Raw genomic sequence first — 16,048 nt, forward strand, 5'->3', positions numbered from 1 at the left:
AAAATCTAGTTTCATGGAGCAGCAAGAAACAAAAGGCGGTGACTCATTCCACTACTGAAGTCGAATATCGGTCAACGGTTGCAGCTTCATCGGAGATAACTTGGATCTCAATTAGCAGACGCCATCTTCCATATTTTTTTGTGATAATCAAAGCGCGATTAAGATCTCACTTAATCTAATTCAGCATGAAAGTACCAAACATATTGAAATAGATCAACACTTTATCATAAGCATGATAGAAAGTAGAAAGTGAGGAGGTTCCAACTTAATTTGTTGGGACTCAAGATCAAGTGGTTGATTTGTTCACAAAGGGGCTAAGTAAGCAGAGATTTTGGTACTTGAAGAGCAGGTTGTCCATGGTTCTCACCATGCACAACTTGAGGAGGCTATTAAAATGTGACATTTTGGGTCTGGATCCAGATTGACGTGCATAATGTAGCACCTTTTATGTTAATGCCTCTTTATGTATTTTCTTTTCTATTTTGCCCCTTTTATGTAAGAGATTTTGTACATTAGTCTTAGGGGCATTATTGTACATGTAACATCATATTAAAAAGAACCCACGACCCACAAGGGGTGTGCGTGGAGTATTGTTGCAGCCCTTTTCTTCTCCTATCTCTCTTCTTCCTTCTCTCAACCTCTGGTGACACGTCTCTAATTTACATAGAGATCTGCTCAAACCAATAATGCAGAATTTGTCAAAGGTCTCGAGCATTAACACCTGGGGGGGGGGGGGGGGACATGGAGTAAGACCTCTTGAGATAGAGTAGCTGAAATATAGGCAAAAACAACTTGGTCATTTTTATACCATATGGAGAAATCCGGATTAGGTGCAAGATTATTTGTCTGCTTGTCGTCCTTTGATTCAGATTGTAATAAGAACTCCGCGAGAAGTAGAGTCTCATCGAGATGCCCAAAAAAAACAAGGCTGCTGATAAAGGGGATGATCTGCTTCTTCCAAGTAACAAAGTTGGAAGAGTTTAACTTGTCTGATACAAGTTGACTAAGGAAGAGTTGACAGGAGAGCTGAAACTTAGGGTAGCCATGATGAGAGGGATCTTAGATTATTTGAGAAGGATAGAAGAAAAAGAGAATGGAGAAAACCAGCAACAGTTTTTTTTTGGTCGAGAACAGTGACTACAGACTACCAAGATTCTGCAGATGAAATCTTTCTGGAACAGAATATATATTTTTTCAAGAGACAAAGAAATAAAGAAAGAAAGAAGGAAAGAAGGGCTCAAAAGAGTGGGCTGACCAGCAGATTCAGATCTGGAAATTGATTCAAATCTGAATCTTTAAGATGTCTTTTGCCCCCTTTTTTTTAAAAGACACATTCCTTTTTTTTTGGAACGTGACAGATCTGAAACAGATCAGAACCGACAGGCATGCGATTCTGGATTTTTTTTTAGAACATGACTCAGATCTAAAACAGATCAGACCTGAAATCCACGTGATTCTGGAAAAGGGTTTAAGAAAGAAAGAAGTAGAAGAATAAGAAGGTAGATCACCTTACCAGCAGCCTCTGAGTTGATGGGTGCTTACTCTCGCACCTGCTCTGATACCATGTGAGTTTTGGCAGAGTTCCAGACCTCAATATGTTGGAGGGAGAGAAAGAGAGAGAGTTGAGGAATCCTTTGGGACATTACTATATTTCTACATACACAGGAGGACGTCCCTAGGCTTATATTTATAGAGAAAACAATATAAGATATTGTGTTACACTGGGATTGTTTTACAAGAGTTAGTGTTGGACTAAAACTAGTCCAGCAATATGACTAAAATGCCCTCAGCTGGGACGACATCTATAATCTGATATTACAATGCCTGAATGACCAGAATACCCTCACGTGTCTATCCTTAACAGTATGTTCATCTTAGCAAAATCATATCAGATCTTTATCGGAATAACTAAAGAGGGCTTCATAGATTCAAAAGATAACTTTATTACTCAAATCATTAGTCAACTGACTCAACTTCATTTCTCTCATTCTTAATGATGCCAATATCACTTTTCATGGACAAAACTTACCGTAAATTCAGTGACTTGAATGGAGCTTGCAAAAGGGTCAAACAAGCCTGCCTTCTTATACATTTGAAGAACAAAGGCAATGCAAGAGGTTGAATACCCATCTGTGTAAAGCCAATCATCTTGTTCAGGAATTGTTAGCAACTTATCAAATGATAGCCCACGGTTTTCACTCTCAACAATAATTTCAGGAAGATCAAGACCCTGCAAAAATCACAAAAAACAATTCAAATCACTTATGTAACTATAGACACGTCTGAAGATGAGAAAATGATAAAGGATTACCGGTAGCCATACAACATCAGAGGACGACCAAATAATAGAACAATCAATTTCCCTCTATGTAAATGACTATTTGAAAATGGAATGGAGATTATTACCTTGGTCCCAAGCCGTTTATTCAGTGCTTCATTCCACATGTTAGCAGCATACGTAGGCTGCATCCGGCTCCACATAGTCATCACAGAAGCAACCTATAGAACATTGAAACATCATGAGTACTCATCTTTTGATCAGAGGAAGGTTTAAAAGAAAGCCTTAACAGCTAACAGATGCCATGTTATGCAGTATGCACATGTCTACTAGCAGCCCTTAATGGTATTGTACTTGGACTGGTACTGGGTGTTTCTAAGTATAGGTTAATTGGGTTTTAAACTTGACTCATGTTCATTTTATGATTCAAACCAAGGTTGTCCGTATCCCTACTTTTTGGCCTAACGATATGATATATACTCGTATCGCGATACGAGTGTGTATCGTACCCATAACAGGTGGGTGTATCGTAGGATACACCTTGTATCGTACGATATACCTTGTATCGTACAATATGGGTCTGGTGCACTTAAAAAGACTCGAAAACAAGTCTTTTTCGTTTTGGGTTTAAAAGCCCTTTTTAAGGGCAGACTTCTACACATGTGTAGAGACTCTTGAAAGGAAACTCATGCATCTTAGGTTCTATGAGATCGATTTGGGGCCGATTCATGCGCAAGGGAGAGAGATTTTGCGATTTTTTCAAGAGTGCATTTTCACCTATTTTTTCACTCAAGAAAGTGGGTTAAGGTAAAAAATCCCTATTTTTTTGTGTGTTATTGAGTGTTTTTTAGGAAAGATGGCATCGAAAGATCCGGCATGGCAATGGTGCACTCAAGTAACGAGTGGAAACAGATTAAAAATTAAATGAAACTATTGCCAACATAGTTTTTCGGACGGTATCTCTCGATTGAAGCATCATTTAGTCGTGACACATCATAATGTTGTTGCATGCACATCAAGAAAATTGCCGAAAAACATAAAATGACAATACTGGCAATTACTTGATAATTTGAGAGGAAAAATACAAGAGATACGAATGAGGCATAAATGGGGTATGCTCTAGGAGGATGTGTATTACGAAGATGAGCTCTCTACTTTTGATCCTACAACCTATAGCATAGGATCAGAAGTAGGAAATTCTGCAGCAAAGAGAAACGGTGTGGTTGGTGTCGATAGTAGTGCCACAGACACAAAAAGAAGAGGAAGAAGTTTTTTGATAGAACAACCAGGAGGTAGAGCTATAGGCTCTATTAGGAGTTTTTTTCCTCCTAAGACTGCCCCTGGAGCATAACCCGATATTTGTATTGTTATGACTCCTCAGCATTTAGTTGAGCATGCAGATGTCACGGTTGGGTGATGGTTCTATGATACCTACGTTTCTTTTAATGTGACAAATTTCTTTCATTTTCAAGCCATGACAGATGTCATATCATGCTTTAAGAAGAAGTATTTTAGATACTAATATGAATGAAGTGAAGGCTTATTGTAATAAGATGAGGCAGATATGGAGAAAGACTGGGTGTAGCATCATGACAGATGAGTGGACTGATAGAAAGTCGACCTTGATAAAAAAATTTGTCTATTGTCCCAAAACAATCATGTTTTTAAAATCAATTGATTTGTCTGATATGCCTAAGACAACAAATATATTGTTGAGGGTTATTGACCAAGTTAAGGAAGAGGTTCAACCTCAAAACATTGTACAACTCGTTTCTGCAAAAAAAATACTAAATTTATTTACAATCATGCATGGGTTTTGAGCCTAATAAAAAAGTACACTAGTGGTGCTGAGTTGATTCATAGTGCAGGTACTAAATTTGCTATGAGTTTTTTAACAGTGCAAAGTTTAATAAAGAATAAAGTTGCACTAAAAAAATGTTTTAGCAGATGGGTGAAATGTTTATCTCCATGCACATAAAAAAGCCCAGACAAATTGTAGATGTTGTATTCAAAAGTGAATTCTAGGATTCATGTGTGAAGTTATTGAGAATAACTATACCTTTGATGAAGGTACTTCGATTGGTTAACATTGAAGATAGACCAATTGCGGATTATCTTTATGAGGCCATGGATAAGGCAAAAGAGGCCATTAGAGATAATTTGAAGGGGAAGAAGAAATTCTAAATACCTATATGGAACATCATTGATCATAAGTGGACGGGGCAACTTCATTAACCTCTTCATGTTGCATGCATACTATTTAAATCTTGCATTTAAATACTCTCCTACTTTTAAAATGGACAAAAAAGTCAACAAGGGACTTTTGGATTGCATCGAAAGGCTGAACCCAGATTATAACATTTAAGATCAAATTCATAAGGAAATGAAAACTTATGATAATGCATTTTATGATATGAAGAGACCTGCAACAATGCAAAATCATGCCACAATGCGTTCAAGTAATTTATTGTCTATTTCAATTTTAATTTCAAAATGTTATTTGGTTATGATGTTTTGTACGATTGTACATTTGTTATTGTCTTATAATTGATTTCTTATTTTTTTGTTTTTTATGGTGGGCCAAGTTTGAAAGTGATATTCCAAATCTGAGAGCTTTTGTCATTTGCATTCTAAGTCAAACATGTATTGCAAGTGGATGTGAGAAAAACTAGAGTGTCTTCAAGCAAATCCATACCAAAAGAAGAAATAGATTGGAGCACAAAATGCTCAATGACCTTTGTCTACGTTCGCTACAACTTATGGCTGAGGCAAAAGTATATAAAATTCTAAAATTTATTTTTCATTTTAATTTAAAACTCAACTAATTTTAATTTTTTCATGTCATCTTTTTAGGCAAATTAAAAAGTTATCAGCAAAGAGGCACAAAGAGCATTTTGATCATGTCAGTTTGGAACAGAGTTACCGGAAGCGCCTAGGCAAAAGGGGAAGCGTACTTCCCCGAAGCGCCCTTCGGAAGCGTGAAACGTCGCGCTTCCGAAGCGTGAGGGGAAGCGTCCCCCTTTTTTGGGAAGCGCACTTCCCTTTTATGGGAAGCGCGTTTCCCTTTTATGGGAAACATGCTTCCCCCACGTTTCCCCCACGCTTCCCCATTTTTCATTTTTTCGCTTCCGGTTCGCTTCCTAAGTCACTTCCGGTTCCCTTTCTTGGTCGCTTCCGAGACGGTTCGGAATTTTCTTCTAAGTGGTCCCACGCTTCCCCGCTTCCTAAATTTTTGAAAGTGACTCGCTTCCCGCTCCCGCTTCCCGTATCGCTTCCCGCTCCCGCTTCCTCAACTGGTAACTCTGGTTTGGAACATTTTGATGAATTTGATGCATAGGCTGAAGAGGAAGCAGAAACTCTTTTGAATAAAGAGAACATTCAATGGATTAACATGGAAGAAGCACAAGAGGTAGATGATGAAGACCCCACGTATCTTGGGGACGATGTGGATGCCGAAAAAGGAGAAGAAGATAATGAAGATGATTATGATTATTGATATAGAGAAGAAGAATATAATAAAGATGATTATGATTATTAATGTAGAGAAGAAGATAATGAAGATTATGATTATTTATGTATCATGTGTTCATGTTTTATTTAAAAACTTGTTCTTATGAGATGTTTTTGTTTATTTAATATAAAGTATGACTCTTGTGGTAAATGTGATTTTATATATGTAATTTGTACAATTCATTATTATTTCATGTGAAATGATTTTTACTGAATTTTTTATTTTTGTATTTTTCTTGATTTTTTTTTATTTTTTTTTATTTTTTGAATTTTTTATTAAAAATTTATGATACGTTTACGATACGATATGGTGTTACCAGTGTTGTTAAAATCATGCCTCAAGGCGCAAAAGGCACACCTCGCCTTGAGGTGCATGTATGAGGCGTAAATGACAAAAGCATAACAAAAAATGCATTTTCAAAACATTAAAATGCATTATTTATTATTATTTTAAAGGTTTATTTTAATAAAATACATTTTTTAACATTAAAATAACAAAAAATAGTTTTTTATTAATTAAAAACTTCAAAATATTGTGTCCTCATATCTTATTTTTCAAAACATTTTCAAACTTACGAGTCGAACCTGCTCATGCATCCTTAAGTCGACGATGTGTCTTTCTGACATACTTTGAGATGGATGGTCATCAGCAATGGAGTTGTATGCTAAGTGAATCGAAGTCCAATCTGAATGCATGTTCGGATCTTACTTGAATGATTCAAATATGGAAATAATATGCCAGACTTGGATTGGATATTTGACGGTATCATATCCATTTGCACCCCTAGTCTATAGGATGTTAGGTTGAAAAGTCTAAAACCAAACTGAGCATTGATGGTAGAGAAGATAGTTAGGGTAATGAATATCCTATGTAGTTTTTCTCATGGAACTCATTTAGAAAATAAAAATCAATAATTTTTTGCATAATTATGTGTTAGGAAAAGCAGAGTTACCAGTCGAGGAAGCGGGAGCGGGAAGCGAGGCACTTTCAAAAATTTAGGAAGCGGGAAAGCGGGGGACCACTTAGAAGAAAATTCTGAACCGTCTCGGAAGCCAACCGGAAGCGAAAAAAATGGGGAAGCGAGGGGGAAGCGTGGGGGAAGCGCGCTTCCCATAAATGGGAAGTGTGTTTCCCATAAAAGGGAAGCGCGCTTCCCCTCACGCTTCGGAAGCGCGACGTTTCGCGCTTCCGAAGTGCGTTTCCCCTTTTGCTTAGGCACTTCTGGTAACTCTGGGAAAAAGTAATTATGTATAATAATCTTTTTGGTATTTATTTGAGATTTTCTATCTTATTGGTTGTTGCTTTATCAATAAAGCATTTTTTAATTTATTTGTATTTTTAAATATTTTTAAAAGTAATTTTTAAATTTTCAAAAAAAAAAATGAGGCCTACGTTTTACGCCTCGCCTCAGTTTTTGGTGGAGCGCTTCGTTATGCCTCAACGCTTTTTACAACATTGGGTGTTACTATTGGGTCGACCGATATGAGTAATGATGCACTAATTACAACCTTGATTCAAACAATGTGTAGTTTACGCTAAGACATCAAAAGTGCCTACTATTAACCAGAGAGCAGACAACTAATGCATTCCACTTATTTAACATAGTATGTGTGACAAGATGATGCCTGAAATGTCATCTTTGTATTTGTATTCTTCACATGTATGTTTTTATGTGTGTTTATGTATTCTGGGTCTGGATCTTATACCAGACCCGATCCATACTGCAACATAAGGAGTTTAAATACAAGTTTTAGGTCACGATTTTTGCATCGAAAATCATGACAGCCGCAACCCCTTCTTTCTTTATCTTCTTTCTTGCAAGATAGATACTCATAAAAAACTAACATGGTATCAGGGCAGAGATCCTTCTAGGGTTTTGAAGTAGCTTACAAAAGGTCTAACCTGAGAGATCGACCTGCTTCCAATCAAGGTTTTTTTCTCTTCCTTTCTTCTTTTTCGCATATCTAACCCAGAATCAATCTGTGTTTCTCCTTGTCGTTCCTGTTGTTGATAATCTTGTATTCTTGCTTTAGAATTCTGACTGGAATATTCAGATCTGGCAGTGAATCTGCATCAGATCTGAATCTGTGTTTCTTTTATCGCTCCTCTTTCTGGTAATCTCGTATTCTCGTTTTGCATCTAGCCTACAATATTCAGATATGGGCGTGAACCTGCGTCAGATCTGAAGCATTCAATTTCTGTTGAGGTCAATCCTATCTGCATCAAATCCAAGGTGATGTCGATATTCTGTTTCTCTTCAGATTTAAAACTTTGAGTCAAACCTGAAATCTGTGTTTTAATCTATCAATTCCTTCTTTGCTGTTATTCTATCCAATTATGTCTGATCTGAAAAACATCTTCAGATCCAAACTCTATTCAGCATGTGTTGTTCATTCAAAACAAAAAAAAAGGAAATCAAAAGAGGTCTTTCTACATCAATTTCGATTCTTTGATAAAAACAAAGGAACAAAAATTATCAGATTTGTTTTCAGGCCTGAAAGTTTTCGGCCTTTGCTTTCTTGCTCTCGAAGGTTGCACAACTGCAAAAAAAAAAAAAAGAGGACCAACGTATCATAAATATCTTTGTGAGAATCTCTTCTTCTTAAGTTATGGATCCCTTTCATTCCTCCCAATCTGGCCTTTCCTCAAGTTTTCTCAATCAGTTTGTTTCTGAAAAGTTAACCACCACAAATTTCTTGATTTGGAAAAGACAAATCATTCCCTTTATAAGGAGTCAAGGTCTCTTAGGTCATCTAAATGGAACTACTCTAGCCCCGCTAGAATTTGTTGCGCAAGAAGAGAAAGATAATAAAGGGGCAACTTCAACTGTATATGTTAAAAATCTTGAATATCTCAACTGGGAGAGAAAGGATCAGTCAGTCGTTGCATACATTACCTTTACATTGTCACAAGAGGTTCTTGTTGCAATTCCTGATAATTGTACGGGCATTTAACTTTGGGAGACACTGGTTCGGACGTATTCACATGTTTCACTGACAAGGATGGTTTTTCTCAAAAGAGAATTCCAATTGTTGAGAAAAGACTCCATGACCATCATGGAATATCTAAACAAGATGAAGACTATTACATATCAACTTGCAGTTATAGGGTGTGCAGTGAGTGACCTTGACATGGTGCAACAAACTCTAAGCGAATTAGGGTCTGAGTATAATATGATCATCACCTCATTATTGTGTTTGCCTGCTCTCCTCACTTTTGATGAGTTGCGGGCCAAATTATTTCAGTATGAGATGACTCTGAAAGGCTTTTCTGAAGAAACTCACGCTCGCACGAATCCACAAGAAGATTTGGTCACATGGGTGACTTATGGTCGAGGACGGGGACGAAGAAGACAAGGGAGAAATGGAACGTGGATTGCTTCTCACTCCTAATATGTCGCCCACTGCTCATAGACAAAGACCCATTCCCACTTGTTTTCTTTGCAACAAAAAAGGGGCATATCAAGGCGAATTGTTGGCATAATCCACAAAATAAAGGAAAGTTTTCACAGACAGAACCTAAAAAGGAGCCCAACAGTACCAAAGACAATGGAGAGATTAGAGAGTTGCTGATATTTGTTGTGTCAGGATTAAATCTAAAGCAGAATGACCAAGGAACTTGGTATGTTGACTCCGGAGCAGCAACCCACGTGACTGGTGATGTAGGTAAACTTTTCAAACTTATTCCTAATTTTGGAAAAAGTAAGATTGTCACTGAAGATGGATCTTACCACCCTATTTCTCACGTTGGAAAGTCAGTTATTCCCATGCCACATTCTACTCTTGAACTTTCCAATATCCTCCATGCTCCCAATATCAAGAAAAATATTGTCTCTATTTCTAAACTTGTCGATGATAATCATGCTTCAGTCGAATTCAGTCCCTTCTCTGTGCAGGTCAAGGACCTTCACACGAGAGAAACATTCGTCGAAGGAAAGAGACAAGACAATATGTACGTCTTTCAAGAAGATCCATGCCATTCCGCTTGTCCTGTCCATGTGGATTTGAAGCCTTCATTAGAGTCATGTTCCTTTTCTTCTGAAAATGTTCTTAGCATCTCTGAATGTAATAAGCCTTTTCTATGGCACAGTTGGTTTGGACATTGTGGGAGTCATTTTATGCAAAAGTCATGTATTGTCTTTTCATTCTGTTAATAAAAGAGCTTCAAAGCCTTTTGAGATAGTGTGTTCTGATGTATGGGGGTCTACTCCTATTGCCTTTGGTTCTAGAAGAAGATACTACTTGATTTTCGTTGATAGCTATTATCGATACACCTGGATATTCTTCATGAAAAATAAGTCAAAAGTTTTTCCTTTGTTTCAGAATTTTTTCTCATTGGTTAAAAACCAATTCTCTGAGTCCATTCAATTTTTCCAATCTGATGGGGGAGGAGAGTTTTCATCCAGTGATTTTATTTCTTTTCTTTAAAATAACGAAATAGGAAGAAGGGTATCATGTACACACACTCCACAACAAAATAGGATTGTTGAACGAAAACACCGGCATATCATTGAAAGTCTTATGAGTATGCTGCATGACAACAATCTCCCCGTTAACATGTGGAGAGAGGCTTTTCATTCAGTTGTACATGTGATAAATAGACTGCCTATGGTTGTTTTGGAAAATAAGTCCCCTTATCATTGTCTCTTTGGAGTTCATCCTGATTATCATGCTTTATGTGTCTTTGGATGTGTTTGTTACGTGCACATTGACCAATCTCTGAGAAACAAGTTTCCGGACAAAGCTCAAAAATGCAGATTTGTGGGATATGCAGATGACTATAAAGGATACAAATGTTATGACCCTGCTAGCAGACGTGTTAAAACATCGAGAAATGTTGTCTTTGATGAGCTGAATTTTGATCATAAAGCTGGCATAACTGATGCGGCTTCTACCACAGTTGAAGTTTATTATCCTTGGCTGAGTTCAGAACTTTTTGTTGGTTTCGATGAAGGGTGTTCTTCGAACTGCATACAGGAGGAAAAAGGGGGGTCTGAAATTTTTAATGCATCGTGACTACAGAATTATGTAGAAGCACTGTCATTGATACAAGGCAGATATAAGGGCATTTCTTATACCCGGCAAAGAACAAATACTTCAGGACTCTTAGATCGTGCACCAGAGGTTGCATCTACTTCCTCACATCCCCTTGAGGTCAGAAGATCCAATCGCATGTGACATCCCATTGATAGGTGGGTCAATTATAACAACTTCTCCATGGATTTTCAACTCTTTTTAACTGCGCTCGACAATGAAAATAAACTTATCATGTACTATCAGGCGGCTACTTCTAAGAAATGGGTAGAAGCTATGAATGATGAAATGCAAGCCTTGCACGAATGTGAAACTTGAGAGATTGTTCCTAGACCATTTGACAGGAATGTGGTAAGATGCAAATGGGTCTACAAAATAAAGTACAAACTAGATGGAACCATTGAACGATATAAGGCAAGACTTGTGGCAAAGGGTTCACACAAGTGGGGCAAGATTATGATGAGACTTTTAGCCCAGTTGTAAGAATGGAAACAATTCGAATTATCCTTTCCTTGGTTGTTGAACATGGATGGACGCTGAGCCAGCTTGATGTTAAAAATGCATTCTTGCATGAGGATTTGAAAAAAGAGGATTACATGTAACAACCACCTGAATATTATGAGCACAATTGTAGAACACGTGTGCAGATTAAAAAGGGCTATCTATGGTCTAAAGCAAGCATCTCGTTCCTGGTTTGATAGCTTTTCTCTTGAGATTCAAAAGCATGGATTTTTCCACTCCCTACTGGAGCACTCATTATTCATTTTTAGAAGACAAAATGTGATCACCTTATTACTAATTTATGTGGATGACATTGTCATCACAGGAAATTCTGAAGATCACATTAAAGTGAAAAAACTGCTAGGTTAGAGGTTCAAAATGAAAGATCTTGGTACCTTACGTTAGTTTCTTGGGGTAGAAGTTGACAGGCAGCCAGATGGCTTAACCCTCACTCAACACAAGTATACGATGGACGTTCTAAGCAAAGCAGGTATGAAGGATTGTAAACCCTTGGGAACTCCAAGTGTCCTCCACCAAAAACTAAGCGCTCACGATGGCGACTTGTGTGAGGACCCCACCAAGTACCGAAATCTAATAGGGATGTTGCAGTATTTCACATTCATTGGACCTAATATTGTTTATTAGGTCAATCAGGTATCTTAATTCATGCATAAACCACGTACTGGACATATGGAGGTTGTTAAAAGGATACTAAGGTACCTAAAAGGAACAGTTGGAGATAGATTGATATATTCTCAGAAGCCATCTGGCAAGGATAAGCATGAGATTACTGTGCAAGGGATCCAGATGAACGAAGGTCCACTTCAGGATATTGTGTCTTCATTGAAAAAAACTTAGTATCCTAGAGTAGTAGAAAACAGAAAGCCATCGCTAGATCAAGCACTGAGGCCGAATAAAGATCCATTACTGCTACTGCTGAAGTCACATGGGTCTGACATCTATTGACCGAAATGGAAGAGGTGATCTCTCGATCTATCTTGTTATGCGACAATCGAAGCGCTATCAATATGTCATTTAATTTGGTACATCACAGTCGATCTAAGCATATTGAGATAGATCAACATTTTGTGAGGCAGAAGGTTGAAGAAAAGGAGATTAAGCTTGAATTTGTTAACACTGAAAGACAAGTTGCAGACATATTCACAAAAGGCTTGACAAAGGATCACTTTTGGATACTTAAAGGCAAGTTGTTCATGGTTCAAAACCATGATCAACTTGAGGGGAGGGGGGGTGAAAAGATGACGCCTGAAACGTCATCTTTGTATTTGTATTCTTCACATGTATGTTTTTATGTGTGTTTATGTATTCTAGAACTGGATCTTATACCAGACCCGATCCATATTGTAACATAAGTTGTTTAAATACAAGTTTTAGGTCACAATTTCTGCCTCGAAAATCATGACAGCCGCAGCCCCTTCTTCTTTCTTGCAAGACAGATACCAGTGAAAAACTAACAATGTGGTCGGTCTATGACCCTTGAATGTCGAAGACATCCTTGAGGTGATCTTTTAGTTCCTATAGGGTGGAGACGATGGGGTCTTTCCTTCATTTGCCACATTCTCATAGTTGGTGCTGCTGCACGTACAGGAGTTTTTATGGTAAGACTATAATCCAACTACTTGACACAACGATCTATATATTTGCTGATCATAATTTTGTTAGTTAACTATATACCTTTAACATGATTTAGACTTTTAGTTTGTCATTGATGTGTATATAAACATAAACATATTTAAAAATCTTAATCTAAATTAATAAAGCATGAATAATATAATCTTAAGTAGGGCTGGACAACGTGATGAGCCGGCTCAGCCTGGCCTGGTTTTGGATGGGTGTGACCAGCCCGTTGATGGGTCAGGCCTGTCAACCAGCTGGGCCAGGCTTAAGCTCAGTTCAGATTTAGCCTAGGTCTAAGGCCTGGCCGATGCCCTGCCCATTAGGCCCATGACATGACCTGCCCATTAGGCCAATGGGACAAAATTGAGCCAGGTTGGGCCAGATCCGCGACATTGATTCACAGCCGCGGGGGAGGTGTTGCAAGTGGCATACGCGGGCTCATATGTTTAGGCATGAACGCAGACACACACACATTTTAGTCGGGCCAGGCCAGCCCATGTCAGCCTGCAGCCTAGCTTGAACGGGCCAGTGTAAATTCTTCAACAATATTCCATATGATAAAAAATTTAAATAATAAATCTAACTTGATGTAATGAAGTAAAAGGAAAGTGAATACAAAGTGTTTGAATACAAAAGACAAGTCCACTAAGGGACAATACAATTGTCAAAGGACAATACACAAGCACAAAAGTGCATATAATAGCTTACAATGAGCCAAAAGAGAACACACGAACATAAAAAAATATATTATTGATATCAAATGCTTGGGACAAGCATAGAATACAAGTGGAGGCAAACAGCCCTTATATATACACAAATAGGGCATTGGGGAGCTCTCAAAAGAGATGCTTGGAGCTCCCAACCATCATAAATAAAACCGATGGGATGGTCCAAACGTCTCTATGGTCTTTTAACTATAGAGCCCAAGAACAATATAAAAAAGACAAATAAAATAAAGAGAAGTAAAAAGAAATATAATACAAAAACAGTTCTTAATGAACGGTACCTAGCACCTAATTACATATAATTAATGACCAAAATATCCCTGATGAGCAAAATAAATGATATCACGAGACAGTTATATATATATTGTAGATAGAAAAAACCAATAGAAGACTCAGAAACGAGAGATAGAGAGAGAGGGAAAGACGTCAAAATCTTAATTAGGTCTAATCTCCTTTAGTTTAAATAGAGATTAGCCAAAAGAATAAATTTACATTTGAGTTCCTCATTATTCATAAAATATCAAAACAGCCTTAAGAATAAATAAACTCTAAAGTAGTCGACTTATCTTAACACTCCCCCTCAAGCTAGAGCATAGATATCAATCATGCTCAGCTTGCCGCAACATTTTGAGAAACTGGACCTGGCAAGAGGCTTTGTAAAAATATTTGCAACTTGATCCTCAGATATTACATACTTGGTAGAGATATGTCCAGCTTGAACCATATCTCGTATGTACTGCAATCAACTTCAATATGTTTTGTCCTCTCATGAAATACCGGATTATTGGCTATATATGTGGCTGCCTTGTTATCACACATCATCACCATAGGAGATGAAACCTTCACTTGAAGATCAGTCAACATTGTTCGAACCCACATCAATTCAGTTGTCGTTTGGGCCATAGCCCTATATTCTGATTCAACACTCGACCTAGCAACCACGGTTTGCTTCTTGCTTCTCCAAGAAATTAAGTTACCTCCTCCCAGAAATACACAGAATCCTGTGATAGATTTCCTATCCTCTATAGTACCTGAGTATCATCATTGTAGCATTTCAGTGTACCTTAATCGGTTTGTCCATGAATTGGCTAACCTTGCTTACAGCCAAAGCAATATCAGGTCTAGTCACTGTCACATATAGTAACTTTCCTACCAATGAGCGATAGCTCTTGCTATCAACAAGTTTTGACCCCTCATCCAATAAATGAACTTTGTGATCCATGGGAATATTTGTTGGTTTAGCTCCCAACATTCCTGTCTCTTTTAGTAAATCAAGAACATACTTCTGTTGAGACAAAATCACGCCCTCACTGCTCCTGACTACTTCTATGCCCAGAAAGTATCTAAGGGAACCAAGGTCTTTTGTAACAAAATGTTTTTGAAGATGAGCCTCCGTAGCTGTAATATCTTTCATGTTATCTCCTGTAAGGATGATGTCATCCACATATACCACCATAACAACTATGCCTGAGTTAGTTTTCTTAATAAATAACATGTGGTCTGACGCTGACCTAATAAAACCAAACTTTGACATCACCTCAAACAACTTTTTGAAACCATGCACGAGGACTTTGTTTTAGACCATATATCGCCTTTCTTAATCTGCACACCTTCTGACACTCCCCCTCAACCTCAAACGCAGGAGGTTATAGCATGTAGACTGTCTCAGACAGATCCCCATATAGAAATGCATTTTTCACATCTAGTTGACACAAACTCCATCCATGGTGAACAGCTACGGAGAGAACAAGACGAATGGTGCCCATCCGTGCTATTGGAGAAAATGTCTCAAAGAAATCAACACCATATGTCTGAGTATAACCTTTTGCTACTAACCTGGCGTTGTACCTTTCAATTGAACCATCTGAGTTGTACTTAATGGTATATACCCATTTGCATCCAATATTGCCCACATCCAATGGGGGATCAACGAGGTTCCATGTCTGTTGAGACAGTAAAGCATCTATTTCATCTTGCATAGCCTGCTTCCACCTGCTATCGAGTACTGCCTTTTGATAACTCAGAGGAATAGTTTCAGCAGATAAGTCTGAAATAAATGTTTTCATCTGATTACCAATTATGGCATCTGACACAAACTGAGACATAGGATATAAGGTACATTATCGTGTCCCCTTTCGCAGAGCGATTGGCCTGTTATCATCAATAGGAATGTCATTGCTATCAGGAGCACTTACCTCAGGACAAGAAGAAGATAAAGGCACTAGAGGTGGAGCTCTATGCACATACACCAATGGAGGATTGTGAAACTGTGAGGTAGGTGGAGTTGGATTCGATAATGGGGGCACTGATTCCAAGGAAAAATGAGGAACAGTAAGAGGAAAGGAGTCATCTTGATCAGCTT

The 16,048-nt window shown here is 37.9% G+C and overlaps 1 protein-coding gene across 3 annotated transcripts in view; it reads right to left on the reverse strand.

Moving 5' to 3' along the window:
- LOC149834772 (uncharacterized) overlaps positions 1–16,048 on the reverse strand; it is a 122,959-nt gene that overhangs the window by 48,108 nt on the left and 58,803 nt on the right. For 2 of the 3 annotated variants that reach the window (XM_090011548.1, XM_090011549.1), the window contains 2 exons: positions 2,407–2,499; positions 2,030–2,230 (listed from right to left, as the gene is read on the reverse strand). The exons of the other annotated variant lie outside the window; for it this stretch is intronic. In XM_090011548.1, coding sequence (XP_089867674.1) covers positions 2,030–2,230; positions 2,407–2,499 — 294 coding nt within the window. The remainder of the gene's footprint in view (positions 1–2,029; positions 2,231–2,406; positions 2,500–16,048) is intronic. 3 annotated transcript variants of the gene reach the window in all.

This window comes from Nuphar pumila, chromosome 6 (assembly GCF_984573655.1).
Source record: "Nuphar pumila chromosome 6, dmNupPumi1.hap1.1, whole genome shotgun sequence".
NCBI lineage: Eukaryota > Viridiplantae > Streptophyta > Magnoliopsida > Nymphaeales > Nymphaeaceae > Nuphar > Nuphar pumila.